Source organism: Phoenix dactylifera, chromosome 14 (assembly GCF_009389715.1).
Source record: "Phoenix dactylifera cultivar Barhee BC4 chromosome 14, palm_55x_up_171113_PBpolish2nd_filt_p, whole genome shotgun sequence".
Classification (NCBI taxonomy): Eukaryota; Viridiplantae; Streptophyta; class Magnoliopsida; order Arecales; family Arecaceae; genus Phoenix; species Phoenix dactylifera.
In genome coordinates this window covers 6,392,235-6,417,981 of record NC_052405.1, presented here as the reverse complement: position 1 = coordinate 6,417,981, position 25,747 = coordinate 6,392,235, and the positions used below count along the sequence as shown (strand labels likewise).

The 25,747-nt window shown below is 37.6% G+C and overlaps 1 protein-coding gene across 16 annotated transcripts in view; it reads left to right on the top strand.

The window, feature by feature from the left end:
• The window catches only part of LOC103712390 (WASH complex subunit 5-like), a 53,971-nt gene that overhangs the window by 17,234 nt on the left and 10,990 nt on the right, over positions 1–25,747 (top strand). For 9 of the 16 annotated variants that reach the window (XR_005514761.1, XR_005514764.1, XM_039133452.1 and 6 more), the window contains 12 exons: positions 1,278–1,356; positions 1,503–1,604; positions 4,768–4,824; positions 7,654–7,698; positions 9,986–10,076; positions 12,246–12,328; positions 15,732–15,806; positions 15,917–16,004; positions 16,283–16,355; positions 16,513–16,572; positions 19,626–19,719; positions 20,089–20,187. Coding sequence is in view for 11 of the 16 variants with exons in the window: in XM_039133452.1 (XP_038989380.1) it covers positions 1,278–1,356; positions 1,503–1,604; positions 4,768–4,824; positions 7,654–7,698; positions 9,986–10,076; positions 12,246–12,328; positions 15,732–15,806; positions 15,917–16,004; positions 16,283–16,355; positions 16,513–16,572; positions 19,626–19,719; positions 20,089–20,187 (946 nt within the window). In the remaining 5 variants the exon portion in view is untranslated. The remainder of the gene's footprint in view (positions 1–1,277; positions 1,357–1,502; positions 1,605–4,767; positions 4,825–7,653; positions 7,699–9,985; positions 10,077–12,245; positions 12,329–15,731; positions 15,807–15,916; positions 16,005–16,282; positions 16,356–16,512; positions 16,573–19,625; positions 19,720–20,088; positions 20,188–25,747) is intronic. The other 7 variants (XR_005514765.1, XR_005514762.1, XR_005514763.1 and 4 more) reach the window with 3 other exon arrangements.

The window sequence follows — 25,747 nt, the reverse complement described above, 5'->3', positions numbered from 1 at the left end:
GGTGCCCGGTACTGGTTTCTTTGACCTTGGTCCATACTATTATTTTTTTGGGGACAATACAGTTTTAGGATATATCGTTCTATCTCTTGGTATGGTCCAATATCCTAGTGGAGTCATAGGATGTTTTTTGGGGGGGGGGTGGGGGGCGGTGTAGGGTGGGGAGGGATGAAGCGTTACTGGATGGATGACGTTTTTAGTGTCAAGGAGACTGGATGGCATCAAGGATATGCTGGATCTACCCTTCTTCCCTTCCCCTTTCCCATCCTTCTCTTTCTCGCGATCTCTTTATGCCTCTCTTTCTTGGTTTCCATCCATAGGAAACCCTCGTGATGAAAGCAAAGGAAAAGAGGGTGTGGTCCTCCTAGCTCTCTTTTTCCCTTTATTTTTTCCCTCAATGGGCCAACTTGGTCTTGCTGTGCTTGGTACCGGCCCAACTGACTTTGGTTACCATCCCATCCTGATTAGATTTGGATGGAACTTCTGGATCCAGTTAAGGATTGATGTCCCACACACCGTATTGGTCTTGTTGTCCATCATGATGGTATGGTACTGGTGGTACTGTCTTGTTTTTGTGGGTCTCTAACCCTTGATTAAGCTCATAGTTTTCGTAGATGCCTCCTGGCTGTTCTTGTTTTCTAGATGGGATAGACCTTAAAGGTGCATCATGTATATAGTAAATGTCAGTGTATTTATATCCCCCTTATTTCTAAGGAAACACCTTTGCTTTTCTTGATCTGTGTTGTCAAGTTATTCAATCTGCTCTATGATTTTTCATTAATCTATATTTAGTTGTTAGAGACAAATCAAACTAGTTTATTAAATACTCATACATGGCAGATCCATGCATATCAAACGACCAAATTTTGGATGCTATTTTCTTGCCTTAGGTAATTCGCATGGTCATGACCCCAGTCAACTCAAGTCATGGTCATCTCTTCAAATCATGATTTAAAGTAATTTTGCTTTTAACACGGACAGTTTCTTCTAAAGAAATTTGATATTTGACTTTACCTTTATTTTCCTCCAGTTTGACAATGACGCGAATAAGTGAGGGGAAAATGTTTCATTCGAGTGTTTAAATGTTATCATGAACTTCATTATTCTTTTCAGTACTTGCTGACGTGTTTTATATCTTTATCACTTTCTTCTTGAAGTTCTTTCAAGGCTGAAATGATTCGATCTTCTATCAATTATCTAGTTTGTGAATCTTGATTGATGTCTTTACTCACCAAGACTTGCTTAGGTGATTTTTATTGCTTTTACTGCTGAACTTGCAGTTCTGATCTTCTTTGCGTCTCAAATTACTATTCCTCAAAATATGCAGCTCAGATATGTGCAACTTTGGAGATTATACCTGTGAGTTCCTTTTCAATATGAGACCCCAATACACACTATCATTTATTTAGATCTTAAATCTTTATCATATCATTTTCCTTATATTCCCATTTCATCAATGAATACAAAACTTGTCAGTTACTCTTTCATTTCTTGAACTTTTATAGGTCATTCTGCTTGGAATATATATGGATGATAACTTACAAGCTCAGCAGCCGTTTCACCAATTGAGTCGTATTGATAAAGATAGTCTTCCAGAATTTATGCAGGTATTTGTGCATCTGTGTGATGTATAATGGATTTTCTTTTCTGATATTTTCCTATGAATTATTATTGCTGCAACTGGATATAGTGATCATTGATGAGGGGATTGAAATTTGATGGCGTATTTACAGATTACTCCTGCTGCTCCTATGTATATAATTCTTCTTATATATCTATATTCTCATTCAGTTATCTTTCCAAATTTACATTCATGGTTTGTCCTATTGTTTTACATTACAAGGAGTCAAGGACCAAGATTGTCATTGTTTTGATGCAATGGAATTTCATGGAAAAAAAATACTGAGGAAGTTTAATTGTTGGAAGGGCAATTGAGCTAACATTGTCATGCATTGCAGTTGCCATGCTTAACCTATATACAACCAATCTAGTGGAGTAATGAAGCAATTGAAGGGCGCCATTAACATGGGATGGAACTATCCTAATAATTTAGTTCTCATAGAAAGTAATAAAGATGCCAATTGAAATTTAATCATGACAGTTCAACTGGTAATTATGTCTTCACCCCTGCAGTAGCCTGAATCTTGAAAGTTGCAAAAAGAGACTTGCAGATCTATGTTGGCAATAGGTTATTTATTGCAAGGATGGCAAGGTGTATAGGCTGGACAGTTAAAATTAATTGCTAGGTCTCTACAAAATCTTCTCAACAAACTCAGCGGATCTGCTTGTCTTAAAGCCCTATGACCCTCCTAGGGTTTTTTATAGTAATAGGTTTAATCATGGTATGCCGTACTGGCTCGAACCGGACGGTACGGGCCGTACTGTACCGGTTCGGTATCGGTACTCGGTATGGGTGGCGTATTGATACTTGATATGCCAAAAAAACTCTGTACCATACGTACCGATCAAGGTCCGCTGTACCGGTACCGGTCGGTGTACCGGTGGCGAACCGGTAAAAATAAATTACTGGTACCGGATTTCACGCTGATCCGGTACCGGTCCCAGGTCGGACCGGTACGTACCGGCTTGGAACCGGTACGTATCGGCCGGTACGGCAGACCATGGTACCGATGCTGCGCTAGTGTGGCACCGATACGAGGTTTGGTATCGAGACGGCGAACCTTGGGTTTAATAGTTTAGTAAACCAAAAGCAGATAATGTGGAAAAGGAAAGAGAGAAGGCAGGAAAGAAACCTGTTTTGATAAAAGAAAGAAAGGATTCTATGGCTGAAGAATGGCTTGAGGGAGAGTATTGGGCACATGTCTAGAAAAAAGAATAGAAAACAGAAAGGGGCTGACCCTCTTTATGTTCCACACTGTCCTACCACTTAGACCCTCTCCCTTCAGTGCTGTTGGATGGCCTGTTTTCTCATTGAAATGCATCAACTTTAGTCATCAAAAACTTATAAAATTTAAGCCCAAATTATGTAGTGCAAGAAGCATCAGACAACAAGTCAATTCTAAAAAAGAACTATCTAATACCCAACAAAAGAAAGTGAACCGTGGTACCCGAATGAAAAAAATTTAACTGCAGCAGGATATGGGAAAAACTTTGACTTTGGATTCAATGATATCTAACATGCTAACATACTAACAACTAGTTTGCACAGTGGCATTGGAATTTTGGATCTAATTCTACTATTAAATTGATGTTTGACTTATGGTTGCTACCATGGTCGGTTCCGCTCGTACCGGTGCCGTACGGCTATTAAAATCGGTTTCGAACCAGATTTGGGTGAGAACCGATCGGTTCATGGCATGTATCAGTGTGAACCGGCTCGTTTCGCACCGGTATGGGGTGTTCTTCATGGGAGAGCGCGTGGCTAAAGCCAGGCGCTAAGTGCCACGCACTATTGCACTTTTGGTACGATACCGGTTCAACTCGGTTCGGTACTGGTACCATAGCGGTACCGGCCGCACCGGTATATCGGTACGATCGGTACAGTAAACCTTAGTTGCTACATAAATTAGAAATTGCAGGTACTTGATATAGCAACAATTTTATCAAAAAGTTTCTGCTGCTTTTTTTAAAAAAAATAATAAAAAAATTCCCTATATTTCTTCAAACTCATTTGTGATTCTGGTTGGGCTTGATCGAGTATAGATGCTGTTCTTCAGATTTATTAGTGGTCCGCTAATACTTTAAATCGTTTATTGTAGTTTGTGTACATATATCAAGGTTTTACATTTCGGAGGGACGGGGCCCTCCCGGTAGTCCTGTCCCGTTCTTGTGAGAACGGGACCGAGACAAGGTCAGGACTCAGAAACTGATCCATACAAGGAGAGAAGAAGAAAGACGAAAGAAAGAAAGGAAGATGAAGAAAAGGAAAAAATGAAAGCAAAGAAGAAGAAGAAAAATAAAAAAAAAGAAAGGAAGGAAGAAGAAAAAGAAAGGAAGGAAAGAAGGAAAAAAGGAAAGAGAAAGAAGAAGAAAAAAGAAAAAAAAAAGAAAAAAAAGAAAGGAAGGGATAAGAAAAAGGAAAAAGAAAAGGTAAAGGAAAGAAAGGAAGGTAGAAGAAAAAAGAAAAGAAAAGAACAAAGGAAAGAAAGAAAAAAAAGGAATGAAATAAATGAAAGAAAAAAAAAGGGGAGAGAGATGGAGGATATATACTAGGATGCATGTCTGGCACTGCTGCCGGGATAGAATGGGACAGTGGGGCGTCCCATTCCATGGAGAAACCGGGACACCTCCATCCCACAGGATTTAAAGCCTTGGTATGTATTCATATGTTGGACCATTTATATGCTGCATGTGTAGAAAATTGTGCTGTGGGATTTACTAATTCACCTTTATGTAATCATATACTTGATAAAAGAAGATGGAAAAGAATATATCAGGTTGTAAGTAACTAGCTCCTTGTCAGATGACTGTTGCTTATATTATACCTGTTTTGGGACCTGATACCATCTTTCACTAATATCAAAGTGCCACCAGATCAGGATTCCTGAATTCTGGTCGAACATGGTTCCTAGTATCAGAAATTATATAAATTGTATATTGTCTCTGATTTGAGTATGTCATGTCAATTAATTATGCTCAATGCTCACAAGGCTAATTTGGTATTGACAAGTGACCAGATTGAAGAATATGTGTGTCACTGAAGCCGCAATTGATATTGATTGCTTGCTCTTACTGTGTCCACTTATGCTTTTGTATTTCTGTATTTTATTATTTTATGTTGATGGTTCACTTGTACTATTGATGCTGTAGGTGGATCAACAACTCAATTTAGCAAGGGCAGCAAATAAAATATCTATTATCTCGGAGGTAATTTTAACTAATACATAATTTTGCTTTTGAATTTCAACTAATTGGATATGCATGATACAGAGAAAATGTTATACATCACTATTTGCTAAAAGTCAGATAAAACTCAAGCATTCCACATGCTACAACTCAGGTTCACATGCCATTGTCTGTCCGGTACTACAGCATGTAATGAGAAACTGTCATGAGTCATGACTATCTACTATAAGAAAGTTATCTACAGCCATTGAATGTAATATCAGATTTATCTCCTAATGCACTGAAGTGTCTCTTTATGTTCCATGGTATACTTTTATTTAGTGCAGAAACACATCATTACCCTCTTATTTTGTGTTCTTGGATTCACCATATGATCTATGACCTGTCATGATATATTGTACAGTGCTTTAACATATGAATTACTGCCATACCATGATTATGTGCTTCTTGTACGCCCTGTTTGGATGCCAGAGTAACTTGTCCGGCGATAAGATGTGTTTTAATCTGGAAACAGTCAAATGAACGTGAGTTTGAGGACAACATATGTAATGGGATGAGAGAACTTAACCAAAATGGAATATACTTATCAGCTTGTATAAGGAAAATCAGCTTTCAAAATAAGCAAGTATCCTATTTTTGGGGGACAGCGCAATCAGGCCCTTTCTTATCATCGGAGATTCTTCTCCTCTGGCGCTTTCCCTTCCCTTCCATCATCTACTACTAGAAGGCGTTTATTCATGGACAGCTTATTGGAGCTTCCAAACAGGGCCATACTGAGGAATTTGTGTGGTGCGATTTAGGAATCTCGGGTGGTGCTCTCGGCTAATAGTTATTTTTACACTTTATATTCTTTGACTAATGAATAACTTTTCACAAGATCACCTTAGTAAGCTCATGTCCTGCATTAAATCAACAATTGCTTCATTAGAAATCTTAGCTATAGAAAAGGAGAAAGATGGGGCAGTGATATGAATTGTTGATGAGATCCTTTCTCTACTTCATGGCTGATTGTGATGTTTAAAAAAATGGCTTGTAGTACTGCCAAAGGTCTAGTTCTTTTTCCCCCCTCTCCTTGGAGTGCTACTTTACAGATAATCATAATCATTGATTATTATCAAAAGAAGGCCGTTCCGGTGGGATATCCTGTAGGACACTGTGACAGGGTACTGTCCCAAGTGTTGGGATAGGACCATCATGCCATTATCCGAACATCTCGATCGGCATGTCTTGGGACATCTCTTGTCCTAAGTGTTGGGATGGGGCCGAATAGTGGCGTGTCCCATTCCGTAGGCAAAGTGAGCCAACCCTATCCCACGGAATTTAAAACCTTGATTGTAGGTGGAATCTCATTTAACTACACCTTTTTGCAACACATTGATTAGCCCCAATATGATTGGTTTGTTTTTCACTATTTTGTAGTGGACTGAACAATCTGAAACTTCACAAAGAAGATAATCTAGGCAAGAGAGTTCGATAAAAGTAGCCAAAAAAGATCAAAATTTAAGTTCAATCTGGATTGAGCAACTGTCCATTGCTTGCAGGAGCTCCGAGAAAAGAGACACTCATCCACAAATGCAAAAGTTACTGGATCATTTAGAATCAGCCTTGATCAACATCCGATATATTTTTCTCTTTCACAGTCTGCATCTCTTTTCAGCTTACCATATATTAACTAATATTGGCACAAGTGGTAATACTTCAAATATTGAATGGTTGTTAAGTGTCAATTAGAAAACACATTCTATGAGGAATACACTAGTACTTGAGAGGTAGCTCAATTGACATTAATGTTGTCTTTGTCTCCATCCCTTGTTACTTTTGCCAGGTATTTGTCCTCTTCTCACTCTTTCGGAACATCCAGTTTAAGACCATAACCACATCCATAGTTTGTCGTACCAATCGGTACGGGTCGGTACTGGCCGGTACGTACTGGTACCGGACGGAACCGGTACGGTACAGCTATATTTTTCGGTTCTGACTATTCGCAATCCGTACCGGCCCGTATCGACCTCAATTTTTTTTTGGCTTTTGGCCCGAACCAGCCGAACCGGTACGGTACCGGTTCGGTACCGTACCGGTTCGGTACCGGTGCCTACCGGTACATCGGTATGGTCGGTACAGCGGACCTTGACCACACCCCTTGTATATGTCTAGAATCCATTGATGAAAGGAGCTAGGGAGAGCTTGAACCCAATTCCAACAATGATGGATGTAAGCGCAATTGAAATTTCTCGGGAGTTATACATTTGTGGATTAATAAAACCATTCACTACTTGAAGCTTGGTCCTGCAGCCCCCCCTCCCCCCCCCCCCCCCCCACACCGCACCAAGATAAACCACATAGCCAAGAGCAACCATGAACCAGAATAGAAGAGCTTGCCCCATCCATGAGTAAATATATAGTTGTAGCCTCTCTAGACCATACATATCTCTTAGTATATCAAGATAATAAGTAGGAATATAAACTGAAACATTTTGGAGCTATAAAGATAGTTATTGAATTGTTAGCACCAAGGTATGCCATACCGTACTGAATCGAGCAGTACATGGTATACGGTACAGGGCGTACCGACAGTCAGTATGCTGAACCGGCCTCCATACCGAGCATACCAACATAGTGACAAAGTGGCATCGATACGGGGCCTGGTACCGAGTCGACATACCTTGGTTAGCACCACATAGCTGAAAAACAAAAGGCAAAGATTAATATAGATTTGTTATTTGTTGTGCAAATGGATATCATCCATTTCAGATATCCTGATATTTTCTTTTATCCATGTTTTTTTTTTGTTTAAAACTGCATGAAATGAAAATTAGGCTTTGGATTTAAAGAAGATAATTGTCGCTGCAGGGAGTGCTGCTCATGTCAAGGAATTTTCGTGGCCTTATAAGTCTGGTACATGTTTCTCTTGATTTAAATCTTCTGAGAATATCTTTATTAATTACTTTCTTATCAGGGAATGCTGCATTAAAATTTAGGAATTAAATTTACTCAGCTTGTTTATTCAGGAATACTAAATTTGTTATAACAGAAGCAAACTGATTGGCTGTAACATTTTGTATCGTCAATTGATTAGTTTCTTTCTTTTTTTTGGAAAATGGATTGGCGTTATAAGCATGATAACACGTGGTTTAATCGACATCTAAATCTATCAATTTTGTAAACGTCAAGATCTTATGTTGCTATTGGTTGATGTAGACTTATCACTCATTGGTGTTTAACTTTACCCTTGCACATATATTTTTTTAATATACTCATCTAGGTGGGCTTTAGACCATGAGCTCGGGTAATTGAATATACAAACATCAATTCCTTGTGAAATGATGCTTTGGAGATGAACCAAGACATATCTATAAATTATCGGAGGAGACTGCAACAATAATAACAACATAATTATAGGAGCACATTGTTGTCATTCAGCTAGGACGTTAACCCTGTTAAGATAATGTGTCTGAGTCAAGCCATTTTGCTGCGAGCTTCCTAGTTGCAGGGATATTATTTCCAAATCATTTTTAACTTTTAAGGCACGCGATACACTATTTCTTTCAATTTTTCATCGTACAAGTTACAACTATTGACCAAGATGGACGGGTAACTTTATTTGAATTTCTCCTGAGCTTGATAGGGTCAACATCTTTTGGTCTTTCCAATTATTTATATATCTGGATTGCATTTATGCTATTGAAGACCTAAAAGCAGCAAAAGAAGAACTTGATTTCAAGGGCACAGGTATGTTGCCTTTAGAGAACTTAAAAGTTTAGTGCTTGACCAGGTTAGTATCACCCTTTTGTGGTCCCTTGCAATGACTTGAAACTCAGTGAAAATGAGGATGCAGATTTTCATTAATTTTACTTAAGCAGAAAATCTAATTTATAACTTTGTAGCGTCAATAGAGGACATAGGCACATGGCAGTGGCATTCTTTCTCAAATCTCATAGAAAATTTTCTGTACAAGATGAATTACTTGGTGCTGCATACGTAATGGACTAGCAGCTGAGTAAGAGAGAACATATAATTTAATTGTTTTGTGTGTTTAGGCTGATGCCAGTAAGGTTTATGATAGCAGAAGGTATAATTGATGAAGGTCCATGAGAAATTTCTAAAATCATGTAAGATTGGTTGAAAATTCTGGAAGAATTTAACCTTTATTCTTTGGCGTTAATTTTCAGAGTAGTATATAGCTTACTAGCCGAGGTCTTCTATCTAATGTAATGCACCCGCTTCGCAGTCTTCCTTGAATATTGAACCCACGGTGGCTTCCTAAACGCTTCCTTACGAAATGTGTTTCTAAAATACCTGCTTCCTCGCATGTGTACCTGCATCCCCTCCTGCTATTCCCGATTCTAGCAACTAAGTTTTGTAGCAATATTTGAAAGAATTTAAGAATGATAAGGGTTTCACAGCTGATAACTATACTGAAAAAGAGGACATGGTTTTTAGCAAATTGGAGGGCTTTCAGCTTTACTAATGATGGGAGAGAAGATTTAAGTTTAATCTACCTGAAAAATAGCAAAGCCTGGTATTTTGAGCCTTTAAGGGGCAAATCAAAACTGAACACCACATAACAGCTTTGAAGCGCTTTTATGAAGCCAGTTATTTGTTATCTTCAAGGAGGGCGTGAAGATAGCTCCTAAGGAAGTTCTTCATCATCATGAGTTATATTTTATTTTTCCAAGAAGCTAATCTTGATCTTTTGGGGGAGGATGTGCTTGATGATAATTTTGGGGTTCTGGACGGGTAATTATGGATTCCTTGCAAAAGTTAGTGGGTATTCTTATTTTTTTGGATGAGATGAATACCAACGTAAGATGAGTGGTGGTGTTTCTCCATTAAAGAAAAATGACCTATAAGGTTTTGCTCACTTGGGAGGACCTTTTGTAATGATGAAGAATTGGCTTTGTCCTTGGTTTCTTTAGGCTGCCGGAATGTCTCAACATCATGTTTTGAGAATAAGGGGACCTCCACGGTGGGAATATGAGGAGCTATTGCAGTTCTTTTTTGAATCTATTGGTCCTCTGAAGTCTGAACCGTGTATAGGGGAATCACTTGTTTGAGCAACTAATTTTGTTGAATCTCTAATTATTTTCCACAAACTGTTAGCTTTCCAGCTGTTGTGGTTCCTATGCACTTTTTTTTTTTTTGAATTCTCAAGCATGTTGATTTTTTGTTTTCTATGGTACAGGATTTGGAGGACTGGCTAGAGGGGCAAGTGAGGAAGGAACTATCAAAACGTCTAGAGAACAAACTGAAAACTTTTTTCTTGTTGCCCAATGGTATGTAGCTGCAATTTAAACTTACATTCTGATATTATTGTACTAGGTATCAGGTTATTTTCTCTGCTCCATCTGAGCAAAAATGTGAATGACATTATGGCTATGCATTATGGTACTCTCCTTTTGTAGAATCACATAGATAAATATTATCTAGTACTACCAATTTTTAGTTGTTGCAAACACCTAGATTGTCTAGCAATGTTTAAGATCTTGGTACCATGGTACCGGTACCCATACTGGTTGGGTGCCAGTCCAGTACAGTGGTGGTATGCACCTTATCATATTGGTACATGGTACCATGGTTGGTACCAGTACAACAGGCGGATTTTTTTTTTAATTTTTGGCTATAGGTATAAAGGGCATTCTGAGTAGTGAGTACCAGTTCAGTATGGTATGGCCAGTTCAGACTGGTTCAGCATGGTACTGAAATCCTTCTGCTCTGTTTTTATTACCTTGTAAAATGGTAGTATCATCTTACAGAAAGCTGACTTTAGCATACATGAATGTCTACTATTATTGCTCTATCATCTTAAAATGAAATCAAAGTCTATATGATGATTATTATGGGGCCAAATCAATTATGCTCTTCATCCACAAGTTTTGGACAATATATGTTGGAAACTAATGTGCCCCCTCGATACCAGTCTAAGTATGAGCCATATGGAATTGTTGGAATTCTTTCTTGGTTTCAGGATCTATCCGTGGTTTTGCTTTATATACTTTTTGTCCTATTCAAAAGCACTCCTTGGTGGTAGCAGAAATATCCTCCTGTGGTATTTTGTCAAGGCTATAATGAATAGCAAGAAGTTCAATTTCTTCAGAACAAATTATTACCTACTGATTTAGGGCATTCTCGTTTGACTTATAATGAAGTTCAAAGAGGTGGTGCCCGAAAACAAAATTCTATTCATGGAAGCTCAGGGTTACTTACTCCTCTAGAATTGTGGAAAACTTACATTTAGGATGATTACGTAGCATCTTGATGATTAGACAATTAGTAAAAATGGGAAGCATGCAATTTTAAAAACTTTTATAATCCAATATGCAAATCTGAGTAAGCACACACAAAATCTAAAATCACTGGTAGAGTAAGTGCCTGACTATCTCTTTAAAGTTTTAACTGTTGATTAACTGACTGTTTGCTTAAACAATACACAAGTGAAAATAAGAAAAAAATTTTAAACAAATCTTTTTGGGGGTTGTGTAATTTTCAATGTTTAGAAATGCTTATTTGGAGGTTGTGGTGTCTCACATGTTGAGGCTCGGCAATCAAATAACATGTATAGCTTTTCCATAATCATAATCATGCATAGCTTTTCCTTTTTTAACTTAAAAAGGAAAATTCATCTATCTTACCTTTTAATCCTTACACCTCAGGATTTAAGTCTGGCTTGACTATTCCGCCTTACTAAAGACTGGTAGTGAAGTTTCATCATCTTGCATTTACTATATGAATGAAAGTTTAAGGCTTTGGTTACAATCAGTAGGTAAGAGATACTATGATGTGGTTGTGTTAACTTTGGATCTACTACACAATAGAATGGAGACTGGAGAGCAAGATGAAACTACATCAAGTGGAATTATAGCTAGGTGGATGGGTGAAAGGAAATCTCTAGGGTGTTACGTGATCAACATATGGCATCATGACTTAAGAGTAAAATTTTGCTGTTTAGGAGTAAGGCCTGCCAAATATTGTATGATTAGGGTGTTGGGAAGTAAAGAGGGTCCATCATGAATGATGGATGTGACTAATATGTCATTGTTGAGATGGATGTGTACATATTCGAGGTACAGGAGTTGCATCATTTGAGGACAAATTGAAAGAGGTGAGATGACATGGACATGTGCAATGAAAAACCAAGGAGGTGCTGATAAGTAATTGCTAAAATTTGGGTAAAAGGAATAGCAGAAGGAAAAACCTAGGATAAAAGTTGTGAGAAATGATTTTTTTTTTTTGCTTGCGGTTAAATTTAGAGGGAACTCAGGGAACCTTTAATGGGAATAATTATCATACAAATGTCTGTATATCCACCCTCAAATAGTTGGGAGAAGGCTAGATGGTTATATTTGATTATGTATTCCTTTTTTTGTTAAACAAAAAAATGTGGAACTAATGTGAGAGATCCATAGAGCTCCATAGTATTAATAACGTTGTTTAACTTTCCACAGTTGGATATGATATTTTGGAAGTCAATCTGAGGACATTATCAGCTTATATTCTTTCACAATTGCAAATGATGGAATCCTTTCAGGTGATGATTTATAACATTTGTTATTAGTTTTGACAATCATATTATATTCTTTCCATTACTTTTCCATATTAACTATCTCCAATTTTTTATCTTGGGTTTTGATGTCGATTTTATATCAGATGTTGAGTAGCGTATACTTAATATGTTTGTGGTTGTCTTTGCTTGCAATATGGTTACTTGGTTATCAAGAATGTAAGAGATCAACTTCAACTAATAATAAATGCCTTTTTAAGCTTCATCTCTTATTATGGAAATCGTAACCTTGTCCTTTGGAGTGACAGTGAAGTTAGGCCAATGTGCTCTCTTGAAGAGATTTTTGGATTGGAAATAATGTAGCATTGTATTCTCCTTCTATTCCTTATCTCTTCTATCAACTTTTCTCCTCAAATTCAAGTTTATGTTTATGGTTGGTTGTTGTAAGGTCACATGGGACTTCAATCTACATCAATTGTCACAAAAAATATCATTGCTTTCTCTAATTAGGTTTTTTGTATTAAGTTTTGTTTTATCATATTTTGAGATGTGGATTAGTAGTTAGATGAGGAAGTCATCATTGTCATCACTCATCGTCACCATCATCCAAGCCTTTTGCTGTCAAATTAGTTTGCTAAGGAGTGTGAATTTTAAGTGGAAACAGCCCTATGAAAATTTTGAACAAGATTTAGAATTGACTATCGGCCGTATGTCAATCCTCAAAGAATTGATGTTGAGGCAACTTTAGGCAAGAGGAGGCTAATTTGTAACCTAGAAGGTCAGCTAGCTGGTAAAATAAAATCTGCTTATTTATTGCAATTTAAACTCTTGTAACTTTGGGGCAACCCTGCAAAACTCCCCTAGACATTGAAAGAATTAACTGAAGAGAGAAGATAATGAAGTTGATATACGGAAAGCTTTTGTTGTATATAGAAGTATTCTATATAGTTTTCTAGTAACTTCAATCATAGTTTCTGAAATCTAATTTATAATGTGACACTTTATTTTCTTTTTTTAGTGCTTCGAGTCCAGATTAAAAACATATATTTTTTCCAATATTTTTAGATATTTTTTCAGCTTTTTGTTAATGAATTGTGCATACCTGTTTAATTGTTTGCGTCACATGTTTCTTACCTGACAATGATTTTTGTTTTAATTATTTCCCATATCAATAGGTGGAGGAGGGAGTGAGTGATACTTGCTGCTTTTGTACCTTAGGCTAGTAAATGTTGAAGTGCTTAAAATATTTTCATTTTCTTACATAAAGAATCTGTAACATTAAAAGAAGTAAAAGAGATCACACATAAAAAGTGCCAACTATAATGGTGAGATTTCATTTTTCCTTCTTTGTTTGGTTTCCTTGGCTTCTTTTTTAGTGGGGGGGTTGCGGGTGTTGTTTCTTTAGGGACATCCTCATTCATCTCTTCATCCTTATAAATCCAAGTTAGCTGAAGTGGTTTGTTTAGAATCCCTTTTCCTCATGCTAGCTACAGTTGGAGTTATTCTTGTATATAAAATGCATTTGCTATATATAGTGCCGATCACCAAATTCCAAATGCTAGCTCTCGATTTACATCCTTATATACTAAATAACATTTTCTTGTTCAGTCATTCTGCTTTCTACAAGTAACATATTTTCTTCTTTTGCATGCCTTAATGCACCCCTGCCTTTCAAATTTTGTCCTCATGCAATTATCTCCTCGATCTTTGACCTAGTACTTACATCTTTACTTCCATTATTATATACCATTAAACCAGCTTCTTTTCTATTATTTTCCTTTCCCATATGATGCAGCTCGTGATCAGATATCATCTTGACCTTATTGTTATAGCTGGCTGTTCTCTCAATACTTTTAGTGGTCAAAATCACGACATTGTGACTGGCAAGCAGGCTATGATTCCACTAAGTGTGGTTGATGTCAGTTGTTGATGCAACCAGATGCCATTGGATTGTATTGCTAAAGGAGGGCCAGAAGAAGGCCAAAAACGTCAATATGAAGCAGAAAGGCTATCTGTCTACCAGAGAGAATCTTAGGATTTGACTGCTGAACTGCCTCGGGTTTTCAGATGCGAAAAGTTGATAATTCTTAGGAAAAAAGGAAAAAATTGATTTTAGCCTTTTGAGGGAACAGTGTAAAATGAACATGGACTTGTGGAAGATCTTCGGTTGTTGAACTTGGTTGAAACAATAGACAGTCACAACACTGACTCTCCACCACAAATTCCATAAATAATTTAGTTGGTTTGTTAAGAAACAAATGCAGATCGATGGTGACAAGCCCTGAGGTGGTCAAGTTCCAGCATCTTTTAACGATTTTGGGGTGGGTTATAATTAGCAACAGATGGCATAGTTAGACTGTTGATGTTTTTTGTCAACTAATAAGCCAATATCATGTGGAGGTGTCCAAGTTTATTATCAAGAGCTTGGGAGCTAATGCTATGTTCTGATGCTACATGCCTCGAATAAGAAGTATTCAAAGTATGGTTCGCCATACCGGCCCAAACCGGACGGTATGGGGCGTACCGTACCGGTTCGGTACCGGTATCTGGTACGGGTGGCGTACTGATACTCAGTATACTAAAAAGATTTTGTACCATACCGTACCGATATAGTGCCACTGTGGCTTCAGAACTGAGATGGCAAATCTTGATTCGAAGTATAAAATAATGCAAAAAAGACTAGCTAATCAAGAGTAGGCTATATCTCCTCAAGTGTACATAATAAGTGACCTGACTATGTATTTACATGAACAGTACGATTGAAAAATTAGTCTCTGTTATATTAAAGTAAAGAACATATGTAAGAATTATAATTAATTTTATGAGATTGTTCATCTTGTGTAAATTGGAGCCAGGTGTTGAGCAAGTATGGTAAATCTTACTTGGGCACCACAGCTCTATGATTGGAATCGCGTTACAATGTGGGTGTATAGATGCTGTTAAAATTTGCTGTCACTGACTATCCTTAAACCATCCAAGTAAATATCTTGCCATTCATCCTTATTAAAGTTCAAGTCCCCCAATTGGACCTTGTTACTACTGATTCATTTTCAAAATTTCTGTCTAGCTCATTTAAGTTCCATGCTGCTCCCCATTATTTCCGTCTCTTCTGTCCAGATCTCAGTCCCTCTCCTTGCCAACACATGTTCTAGTGTCCAGTGCATATGACTTATAAGTCTTAACAAATGAACCATTATTTTATCCCAAGCTAATCAATTCTTGAGCTTCCTCCAAACTGCAAATTTATTTTTCAAACTTTACTAGCACATCCATGCATCTTCCTCCACAATTTCTGGTGTAAGCTCATCTTCCCTCCACGAGTCACTGTATCGCTAGATGGTCAAAAAGCATTCAAGAAAGACACCTTTATTGTATGCATTTGGTTCTGTACCTTTCTTCGTGCAGAAATGATGATGAATAATCATTGCAGGATTTACTTCATATACCTGGGAATCGTATTTGGGAAGAAACTTTTACCAAAGTTTTGAAGCAGTGTTTTGAAAAGGTATATCATAGGCTACTATTTTTTTCATTCCTTTTTTTTTTTAGCTATAGAACAGTTGAAATTTGAGTATCGTATGTGGTTTTTATTCATTTGGTTTTGAGACTGAACAGGAATATGCTGCATTTATTAAAAGAGAGCAAGGATCTATAGTTTCAGTTGCACAATTGAATGACTTCTCTAAAGCACCAACGTTCTATGGTAAGCTCTCCATTACCACTATCATAGGTGTTGTCATTATGTGTCTTGAGACTTCGTATGTAGCTCACTCTGGACAAATGCAAAGGTATTTTTGCAATAAGAAGGCCCTCAAGGCTCTTTAACTACTTTATGTCTAAAGTTTTGATTGGAGTTAACCCCAGAAAAGTTTCACACGTAAATATTCTTCTTCTAGCTTGGTAGCCATAAAAGTATCTGAGTAAATGTTGTGTCAATCATGCCCACAGCAATTTATCATTGCACTGTTTACCTATTTTCAGGACATTTGTTGCACCAGCTATTACGATTGACGGATCCTTCTCGGTCAATGTTTATAGAGCCTATGAGCGGTTGGTGAGTATCTCTTGAGTAGAACCGAATTACTGAGTATGTGATTTAAACAATATATTCTTTGTTAGTTAGTCTCCTATTTTTATTAGCTTTGAATTATGAGACTTGTATAAGATCTGATAAGTTGGAATCATATGTCATTTATTAATTTGTTGTTTAGGTTTGATGCTGAAGGACATGAATTACTAGGATTGCACTTCATCAATCTAATTGAGTCATGGTATGCGACTACCTGCTTTCATTTATTACTGGAATTGTAGTGTTTTTGAATGGGGGAAAAAGTGTGCAGATTGTATCTATCTGTAATACAGTTTCTGTAACTTATCTCATTATCTTATATGAAACAAATTTTGTAATAGGATAATGAAATTAGGTTCTTTCACCTGATGCATCTTTAATTCATATTTAAATCTTCTATCATAATTAACTTATCTATTCTTATTATTTATGTAAATTTGTTTTTTTACTGGTCCGTGTGAAAGAACATCTGCAGATATTTGTTTCAGACATTGTTTGTACTATTTCTCTGCTTCACTCAATTGATGGTTTTAACTTTAACAGTATTTCTCATAGTCACAAACATGAGAGAAAATGATGATGAGCATCAGCTTTGTAGCCATTTCTACAAGCATCGTTAAATACAAAACTAAAATCCATTTTAAATAGGTTTTTTTTTTCATATATGCTCCTCAAAGCTTCCGATTTTGTGTGAATGTTGCTTAAATTTGCATTTTGCACAAATGCCATTCCAATAATGATTTTTTGCACTAACATCCTTGATGTTAGCTATTGTTAGCAGCAACGTTAGCGGAATCGGTATCGGGCACCGTACTAGTTGCTCGGCGGGACAAGTCAGTACGGGCTGCGCCGTGCCAGGCCCGTACCGACACAGTAGAAGAGATGGGAGAATGAAAGAGGAAAAGAGAGAGAGAGCGGGGGAGGGAGAGAGGGAGAGGAAGGAAGAGAGAGGCCCCCGCCTCCGCCGGCCGGCCCTGACCGGCCTCTCTTCCTTCCTCTCTCTCTCTCTCTCTCCCTCCCTTCCTTGCTCTCTCTCTCTCTTTCTCTTTTTTCTTCTCCTTCTCTCCCTCCGGCGAGGATGACTTGGTTTCAATGCCGGAACTATTCCTGTCCGCTGCCAATACAGCCCGGGACGCCTTGAATCGGGCGGTTCGGAATGGTTCTGCAGACCTTGGTTAGCAACCATCAATCTAACCTAAGGTCACATTTCATTGTACCATGATTTAAACATAATTTATTTGCAAAAATGATATAAATTCCCTTAGATTTGAAGGGAGGCAAACCATCTTCTCTCGAGACCATTCCATGGTCGAGGGCATACATGTCATTTCATAAAAAATAACTAGTTTTGGCACCGTTCAACCGATAATTAAAAGCAAGGGCATTGGCATAGAAAAATGATATTTTGAAGGGCACTCATGCAAAATGCAAAATTACAGGGAATACATGCAAAATCTGAAGTTTTGAGGGCTATATATTGGAAAAACCACTTTTAAATATGCTTATGTTCTGACATTGGCTGGTACTAATGCATCACTACTTTTGCACGTAAGTCATTGTTAGAAATGGGTGTTGGGTTGTTGGGCTGCACCTTAGATGATGAGAAAACAGTACTGTTATAGAAAATCAGTCTGATTTGATGAAATTCTTTTGTCATCCTTATAAACAAGCATTGGAAGTGTTACCAGCAGTAAATGCTACAATAACTGAATATATACAATTTCAATATGCTATTGCCTTCCATATATAAGTTGCCCGCTTCAACAAGAATGTTGCATTTATGTAGATTATAGTGGTGCTGAAAGGATTTGATTTCTGTGGTATTTGGCTTCTTCCTGACCAGATGAAAAGCTTCACTTGATGTTTGCATGGAATGACAATGCCTTATTATCACCTAAATTAGGAAATCAGGCCTTTCTTTGTAGTTAATATTTTTTTCTCTAGAGATTTTCCACTCCCTGACGAGTACCTGAGGCACAATCAAACACATCCATCGCATGTACACTCTAATAGTTTATGATCTACATCTACTGTCGGTGATTCATTACAGTTTATATGTTTGAATTTGTGTAATCAGAAGTCTATTTTAAATTTATGTTTGAAAATCTCTTAAGCTGTCAACTAAGTTCATTTGAAGCAAACAAGACAAAAGATGTATACAACCAGTTATAGTATTGGTGAGCACTATTCTGATTCTGAGTTATTGTACTCTGAAGAAGTCCTGTATATTGAAATGTCTTCTACTGCTGCCCAATTTTGCTGCCAATACTGCTACGTATTTATACTTTTCCAAGTGTTTCACTGACCTGATATTTTGAAAAATAAGAAAAACAAAGATAACTAATGCTTCATATGCATATTATTGGTTCACAGTTCCATATAGTTTCTTTAACTTCACCCCAATGGCCTTCTTTTAGCAGATTTATCTTAGGAAACAATTATTTTATCACAAGTTTCTGCTCTTCGGACTTAACTATAAACTTCGTCTCAAGGCTTCTGTTTAAGGAAGCAAGATGAGGTGTATGGGGATGGTGAAGTCAACAAACTTCTATGTTACATGTACTTTCTGAAACAAAAGCTTTTAGCTTGTAGGTTATGCTGCACTTTGTTTCTCTAGTTGTCTGTTTTCACCACTTCTAATTTTTCCAGAGCATGTTAGTTGTTATAATAATGCCAAAACTTCTTTGGAATGTTTCTGAAAACTCGTTCCTGCACTGGCTTCCTGAGCATTTTTTAATTTTTTGAGAGATCTGCTTCCCCATGTTTGCATCTGAATCTTTTCCTGCAGTGCTTTTGATTTTTGAGCAACTAAGCTATGGATCTACTACCAACTCATTGAAAGTTTATACTCAGCCACTATATCCATGTTGGCTATTTTTTCTAAGTGATGAATAATATTTATGCTTTCTCAAGTCCATTCGCCTCTTTATTTTATATAGAACATAATTTTTCCTTCAAATCTTGTTTGATATAGATCCCAGGTAGTCATCCTAACCTCCTACCACAATTCATTATCACAAGAAGCACACAGGAAATCTTCCCTGAGTTAGTATTATACTATTATCCATGTGTTGAAAACAACTTGGTCCTTTCAAGGTTTACTGCATGTGTTATTACTTCCAGTATTATTAGTTAATTTCTTTTCAAAACTGATTCATAATTTTTTATCAAAGACTTTCTGCGGATGAATGCTACTGTTATTTATTTCATTACTGGATGATAAAAGATAATGAATAAATACATTATGTTCTTCAGTGTTGGGCAGGTTGGTCTAGCCAGCTTGGATTCTCTATTAACTGCAATTATTAAGGAGAACTTAGAGTATGCATTGAAGGGTTTCAAGAATTCGGTGAGTTTCACGATGATATATTTGTGAACTGCAATATTTAGTGAACCATAGTCAGGAGTGAGCATGTACCTATGCATATATACTGATTTGATTGGGTTGTAATAGATTAATAAAAAATTGATAAGGTACCAGTGATAATGTTGAAATTTTCTTCATGACATTATCTTATCATGATCTATTCCTTGAGGCAACTCAAATTAGACTTGGTTTGCAGCAAATGCATATGTAATCATTTAGCAGGTTGTGCATGAGGGAATATTTCTTGACAAAATTAAGTATCTTTACAAAGAAGATTATTTCTCTTGTGAATTTTTTCAGATTGCTTTAGGTAAGGTCACTGGTTAATGAAATAAGTGGATTTTGCTTCAGTTAGATTCCAGATGCTTGGAAGAACTACGTAAGCTTGATGATTCTTTGGGCCCTCCTACATCCCTACCTTTGCTGGGTTGGTCATCATATATGCAGATGGTATGAATGTTTAAATATTTTATGTGACTGTTGTTAGTTTCATTTGAATCTTGTAGAATTTTCAAAAAGTGATGTTTAGGTAGTTTTTTTGCTCCTCGCACAATTTTTGAAAACCAAAAGTTGTCATGCATATGAATTTCCTGTATCTTGCTTGTGGATAACCTGTTCTATCTAATTCAATAGGTTTGTAGGATGACTTCAAAAACAAAAGTTGGATACCAATAGCAGAGATGGTTTACTTGCCATTGGCTTGCAACCACCTTTATTTTTTGGTTCCAATTATTTTCTCAATTTAACTAGCAAAGGAAGCTCAGGGTTCAAATTATCTTTAGTACGAATCATGGTCTGTCGTACCCCCCATCATGCCCGATATGGGGCGTATTGTACTGTACCCGAAGGAAACTGTACCAAACTCAAATTTGAGTTGCTACAAGTCTCGTACCAAGCAATACAACCCAGTATAGTGGCGTACTGATCTATACTGAGGTGTATCGAGTGTACCGAGGTGCGTACCGGACTGTACCAAAGTGTACTGACCTATATCAAAGCGTACTAAGATAAAAATTGAGAAAAATGATTAGAGAGCTATTTCGGTATACAATGCGTGTGGTACCCTACCGATTGTATGTACCGAACCGGCAAGGTACCGATATTGTAATAACCCCAAAAAAAAATTTTATATAAAGAAGGATAGAATAGTCCTTAAAAATTGATATAAGGGGTAAAATTGGAAGGAATCAAAAGATAATGGCATAATTGTAGATGCATTGAAGTGGCAAGGGCAAAATGGGGATTTAGCTTTTATGATGTGATTTAAATGGTGGGTTTGGGTACTGTGTCGGTGGAATGAAACAGAGAAGGAGAGGGAGGTCTCAGGCGGTGCAAGAAAAGAAAAAAAGAGAGAGAAGAAGAGAGGGAAAAGAGAGAAGAAGAGAAGGAGAAGAAGAAGAAAGGAAGAAGAAAGAAAAGAGTAGTCTCTTATCCTTGGTGCAAAGGCTTCAATCTTTCAGAGAAAAGAGGTGAGTAAATGGTTTTATCTAATGTTTTAGAAGTCTGAAGATGAAAAAAGGGATAGATAGGGGTTTTAAAAGGGATCCAAAGTTAGGAAGTTGGACTTCAACAAGGTAAATACCCGTCCCTACATAGTCTTCTAATTAAATTAGGCTATACAAAAGGTGGATTTGGCCTAGAGAGGTTAGATAGAAGTGTTAGAAGTGGTTAAAGGAGAGAAAATCGGATTTCGACAAGTTTTTCCTGTGTCGAAGTTCCAACTTCGGTGAATTATTTCGGGGGTCAATCGGCCTCCGATGGTGATGCATGTTAGCATTTTGGAAACCCCTATGAGTGTAGAATGTTAAGTAAAAATTTCATAAAATTTGGAGTTTGGAAAGCGGATCAAAATCGGGATGAAGTAACCTGCTGTCAGTCCAGCTTACTGTTCATCCGGATGAAGAAAGATGAAAAAAATGGTGTTGGGTCGACTCAAAGTAAGCCGGAGTCGACTCAGGGCTGAGTGGGGTCGACCCAAGTCTGGTAAATTGATTTTATTTCCTCTATTTCAAAGACTTGTAGAGTCCTTTTTAGTGGTATATTGAGTTACATTGCACTCCCATGATTTCTCACTCCCAACCTCTATCTACATTAAACTATGGAGCGACACAGCTAGCAGGCAATCTCTAATCCTGCTCCTCTCTATACAACACCTGCCCTGCAATCAAAAACACCAAACTGGGGAGTGAGTATATGAATACTCAGTGAGTGGAGTAGAGAGTACTATGCACATGAGATCAGATATAATCATGGCTCGAGGTGAAATCTCAAGAGCATATGAGCAGTCATCAATAACAGGGTGCACACAACTCAACATAAGAAATATGGAGTAAATCATCACAGTATCACCACAATCATAATCAACTCATCGGGAGCATATATAGAATAATCAAATAAACATGAATGATACATCATGAATATGCTCAATAAATTATAACACTGAAATGTGTAAATCAGGATGTCAATATGCGAAGTCATCACTAGATAGCCGTCGGAAGGTGGGTCTTACGCCCCAGGCGAACCACAATAACTTTCTACTGTCACATGCATATGCAGGATAAGACACCATACTGATAATGTAAATGCTGGTCAGTATCCAGAACAGAAATTCATAGAAACATCTCATATCTGCATACTAAACGGCACCTCGCGGGGTCTTACTTTGCCCAGCGGCAAGCCATATATAAGTCGCAGGACTGGCCGATCCTACGCTTAGGGCTGTGTCCCTCCTAGGAAGGGACTGGGTTCCGCCCACCCAGAAGGCTACTATGTGTACATAGGCCGATGTCTAACCCCATCGACTATAGGTGTCCTGTAGATACTGCCAAGCCATGCATAATGCCACAATGCACCCTCCCAATACTCTACTAAAAAGGAGCATAATCAAGACTACCACTCACTCGACCACGATCCAATCATAACTAACATCAGGGTTGGGAGTGAGGAATCATTGGAGTGCAATGTAACTCAATATACCACTGAAAAGGGCTCTACAAGTCTTTGAAATAGAGAAAATGAAATCAATTTACAAAAGAAGTCATTTCACAATTCGGAACCAATTTGACTACTCTTTACCCCTCGTAATTCCTCTCAATGTTTCCTCAGATGCGTGTACAAAATAATTAAGCATGGAGAAACAAGATTATAGAGGAATCTACTACAATATCAATCAATATGCACAAGTGGAATCAATTTACAATTGGCGACATTCATGAAAATGAATTAAGAATGCTCATGGTGCAAAGTACATGACTCCCACTCATCTGCCAATCCGGTACGGTCCTGATACACCTTCAAAATCTACAGTAGGCAGTGGAGGACTTCTTCCTCTTGTTCCCTAGCTTCTTGCCCGACTGTGACATGCATTAATAGCACATTTATTCTTTATCAAGGCCCAATAACCTAGTATCAACTGTAAGCATAAAAGTTTCAGTTGACTCAACTCCCCCCTTAATTAACATCTTTTCTTTTTCCCTTATTCTTATTAATTAATCCTCAATTTACATGAATCATGATGCAAGAGTATCCCACACACACCTTGGACTAATGCTATAGGGTCAAGGTGTGCGAAAGGATCGAATCCCTTCTAATCCAAAATTTTACTAAACCTTGGGTCGACCCCAACTTTGAGAGTCGACCCTCGCTTGGGTCGATCGCAGCTTACCCTGAGTCGACCCCAAGCACAGAGCCGAAAATCCCCATTCTCTGGAATTTTCTGAGAGAGTCGACCCTACCAGACTTGGGTCGACCCCACTCAGCTCCGAGTCGACTCCGGCTTACTTTGAGTCGACCCAACACCATTTTTTTCATCTTTCTTCATCCGGATGAACAGTAATCTGGACTGACAGCAGGTTACTTCATCCCAGTTTTGATCCACTTTCCAAACTCCAAATTTTATAAAATTTTTACCTAACATTCTACACTCATAGGGGTTTCCACAATGGTAACATGTATCACCATCGGAGGCCGATTGACCCCCGAAATAATTCACCGAAGTTGGAATTTCGACACAGTTTTTCCGCAGCCTCGAAAAAACTTGTCGAAATCCGATTTCCTCTCTTTTAACCACTTCTAATACTTCTATCTAATCTCTATAGACCAAATCCACCCTTTGTATAGCCTAATTTAATTAGAAGACTATGTAGGGACGGGTATTTACCTTGTTGAAGTCCAACTTCCTAACTTTGGATCCCTTGTAAAACCCCTATCTATCCTTTTTTTCATCTTCAGACTTCTAAAATATTAGATAAAACCATTTACTCATCTCTTTTCTCTTAAAGATTGAAGCCTTTGCACCAAGGAAAAGAGACTACTCTTTTCTTTCTTCTTCCTTTCTTCTTCTCCTTCTCTTCTTCTCTCTTTTCCTTCTCTTCTTCTCTCTTTTTTTCTTTTCTTCCACCGCCTGAGACCTCCCTCTCCTTCTCTGTTTCATTCCACTGACATAGCACCCAAACCCACCATTTAAATCACATCATAAAAGCTAAATTCCCATTTTGCCCTTGCCACTTCATTGCATCTACAATTATGCCATTATCTTTTGATTCTTTCCAATTTTACCTCTTATATCAATTTTTAAGGACTATTCTATCCTTCTTTATATAAATTTTTTTTTGGGTTATTACATCCTCCCGCCCTTATATAAAATTCGTCCTCGAATTTAAAAGAGTAAATTACCTGATTACTCAAAGAGGTGAGGGTATTTGCTCTTCATACTTTGCTCCGACTCCCAAGTGCATTCTTCAATATTGTGTCGGCGCCATTGGACCTTCACCATACATATTTTCTTATTTCTTAGCTTTCTGATCTGAGTATCAAGGATAACTACAGGCAGCTCTTCATAAGAAAGGTCTTCCTTTACTGTAACTTTCTGCACTGGTAGGACATGGGATGGATCCGACACATATTTCCGGAGCATAGATATATGTAATACTGAATGCACAAGGCTGAGGTTTGGAGGCAGTGCTAATCTGTAAGATACAGTGCCAACCTTGTCTAATATCTCAAAGGGGCCAATGTATCTGGGACTAAGCTTGACTCTTTTTCCAAACCTCATTACCCTTTTCATAGGAGAGATCTTTAGGAAAACAAGATCCCCCGTGCCAAACTGCACATTTCTCCTTCTGAGATCTGAGTAGCTCTTCTGCCTACTGAACACTGTTCTCAACCTTTCCTGTATCATTGGCACTTTTTCTGATGTACATCTACCACAATATTAGCTTTTTCCGGATGTGAGTAGAGCAGCAATGCTACCAGAAGCTTTTCTGATCACTGCATCTACCATAACATTAGCTTTTTTCCGGAGGTGAGTAGTGTATAGACAAGGCATAATTTTTTATCAATTCCAATCATCTTCTCTGTCTCATATTGAGTTCCTTCTAGGTAAAAAGGTATTTTAGACTTTTATGATCCGTATACACCTTACAAGATTCATCAATCCGGGACGGAAGGTATTTGTTCTTTATTGTTACCTTCCTCGATAACCAATACATTACCTCAAACTTCCATCTTTCTTTTTTTTTTTAACAAACAATACTAGAGCTCCCCAAGGTGACACACTAAGTCAAATGAAGCTTTTATTAAGCAGATCTTGCAACTGCTCCTTTAATTATTTCATTTCAGCTGGAGCCATTTTATAGGGGGTTTTAGAGATCGGTGTGGTATTGGAAATCAAATCAATTGCAAATTCAATCTCTCTATCCGGTGGCAAACCAGGAAGATCTTCTGGAAAAATATCAGGGTATTCATTCACTACTGGAATATCTTCCAATTTGGTCTCCTTTCAAGTATCCATTACACAGGCTAAATAAGTCTTATACTCCTTTCCTAATGCTTTCCTAGCTTTCAGGGCAGAAATTAAATGTAATGATGAATTACATTACACGGATGCATCGCTTTGAAAGAAGAACCCTGGTTCTTCAGGTATCTAGAATATCACTTTTTTACTGTAGCAGTCAATACGAGTGTGGTACTGAGACATCCAGCCTATTTCCAAAATGATGTCAAAGTCTTG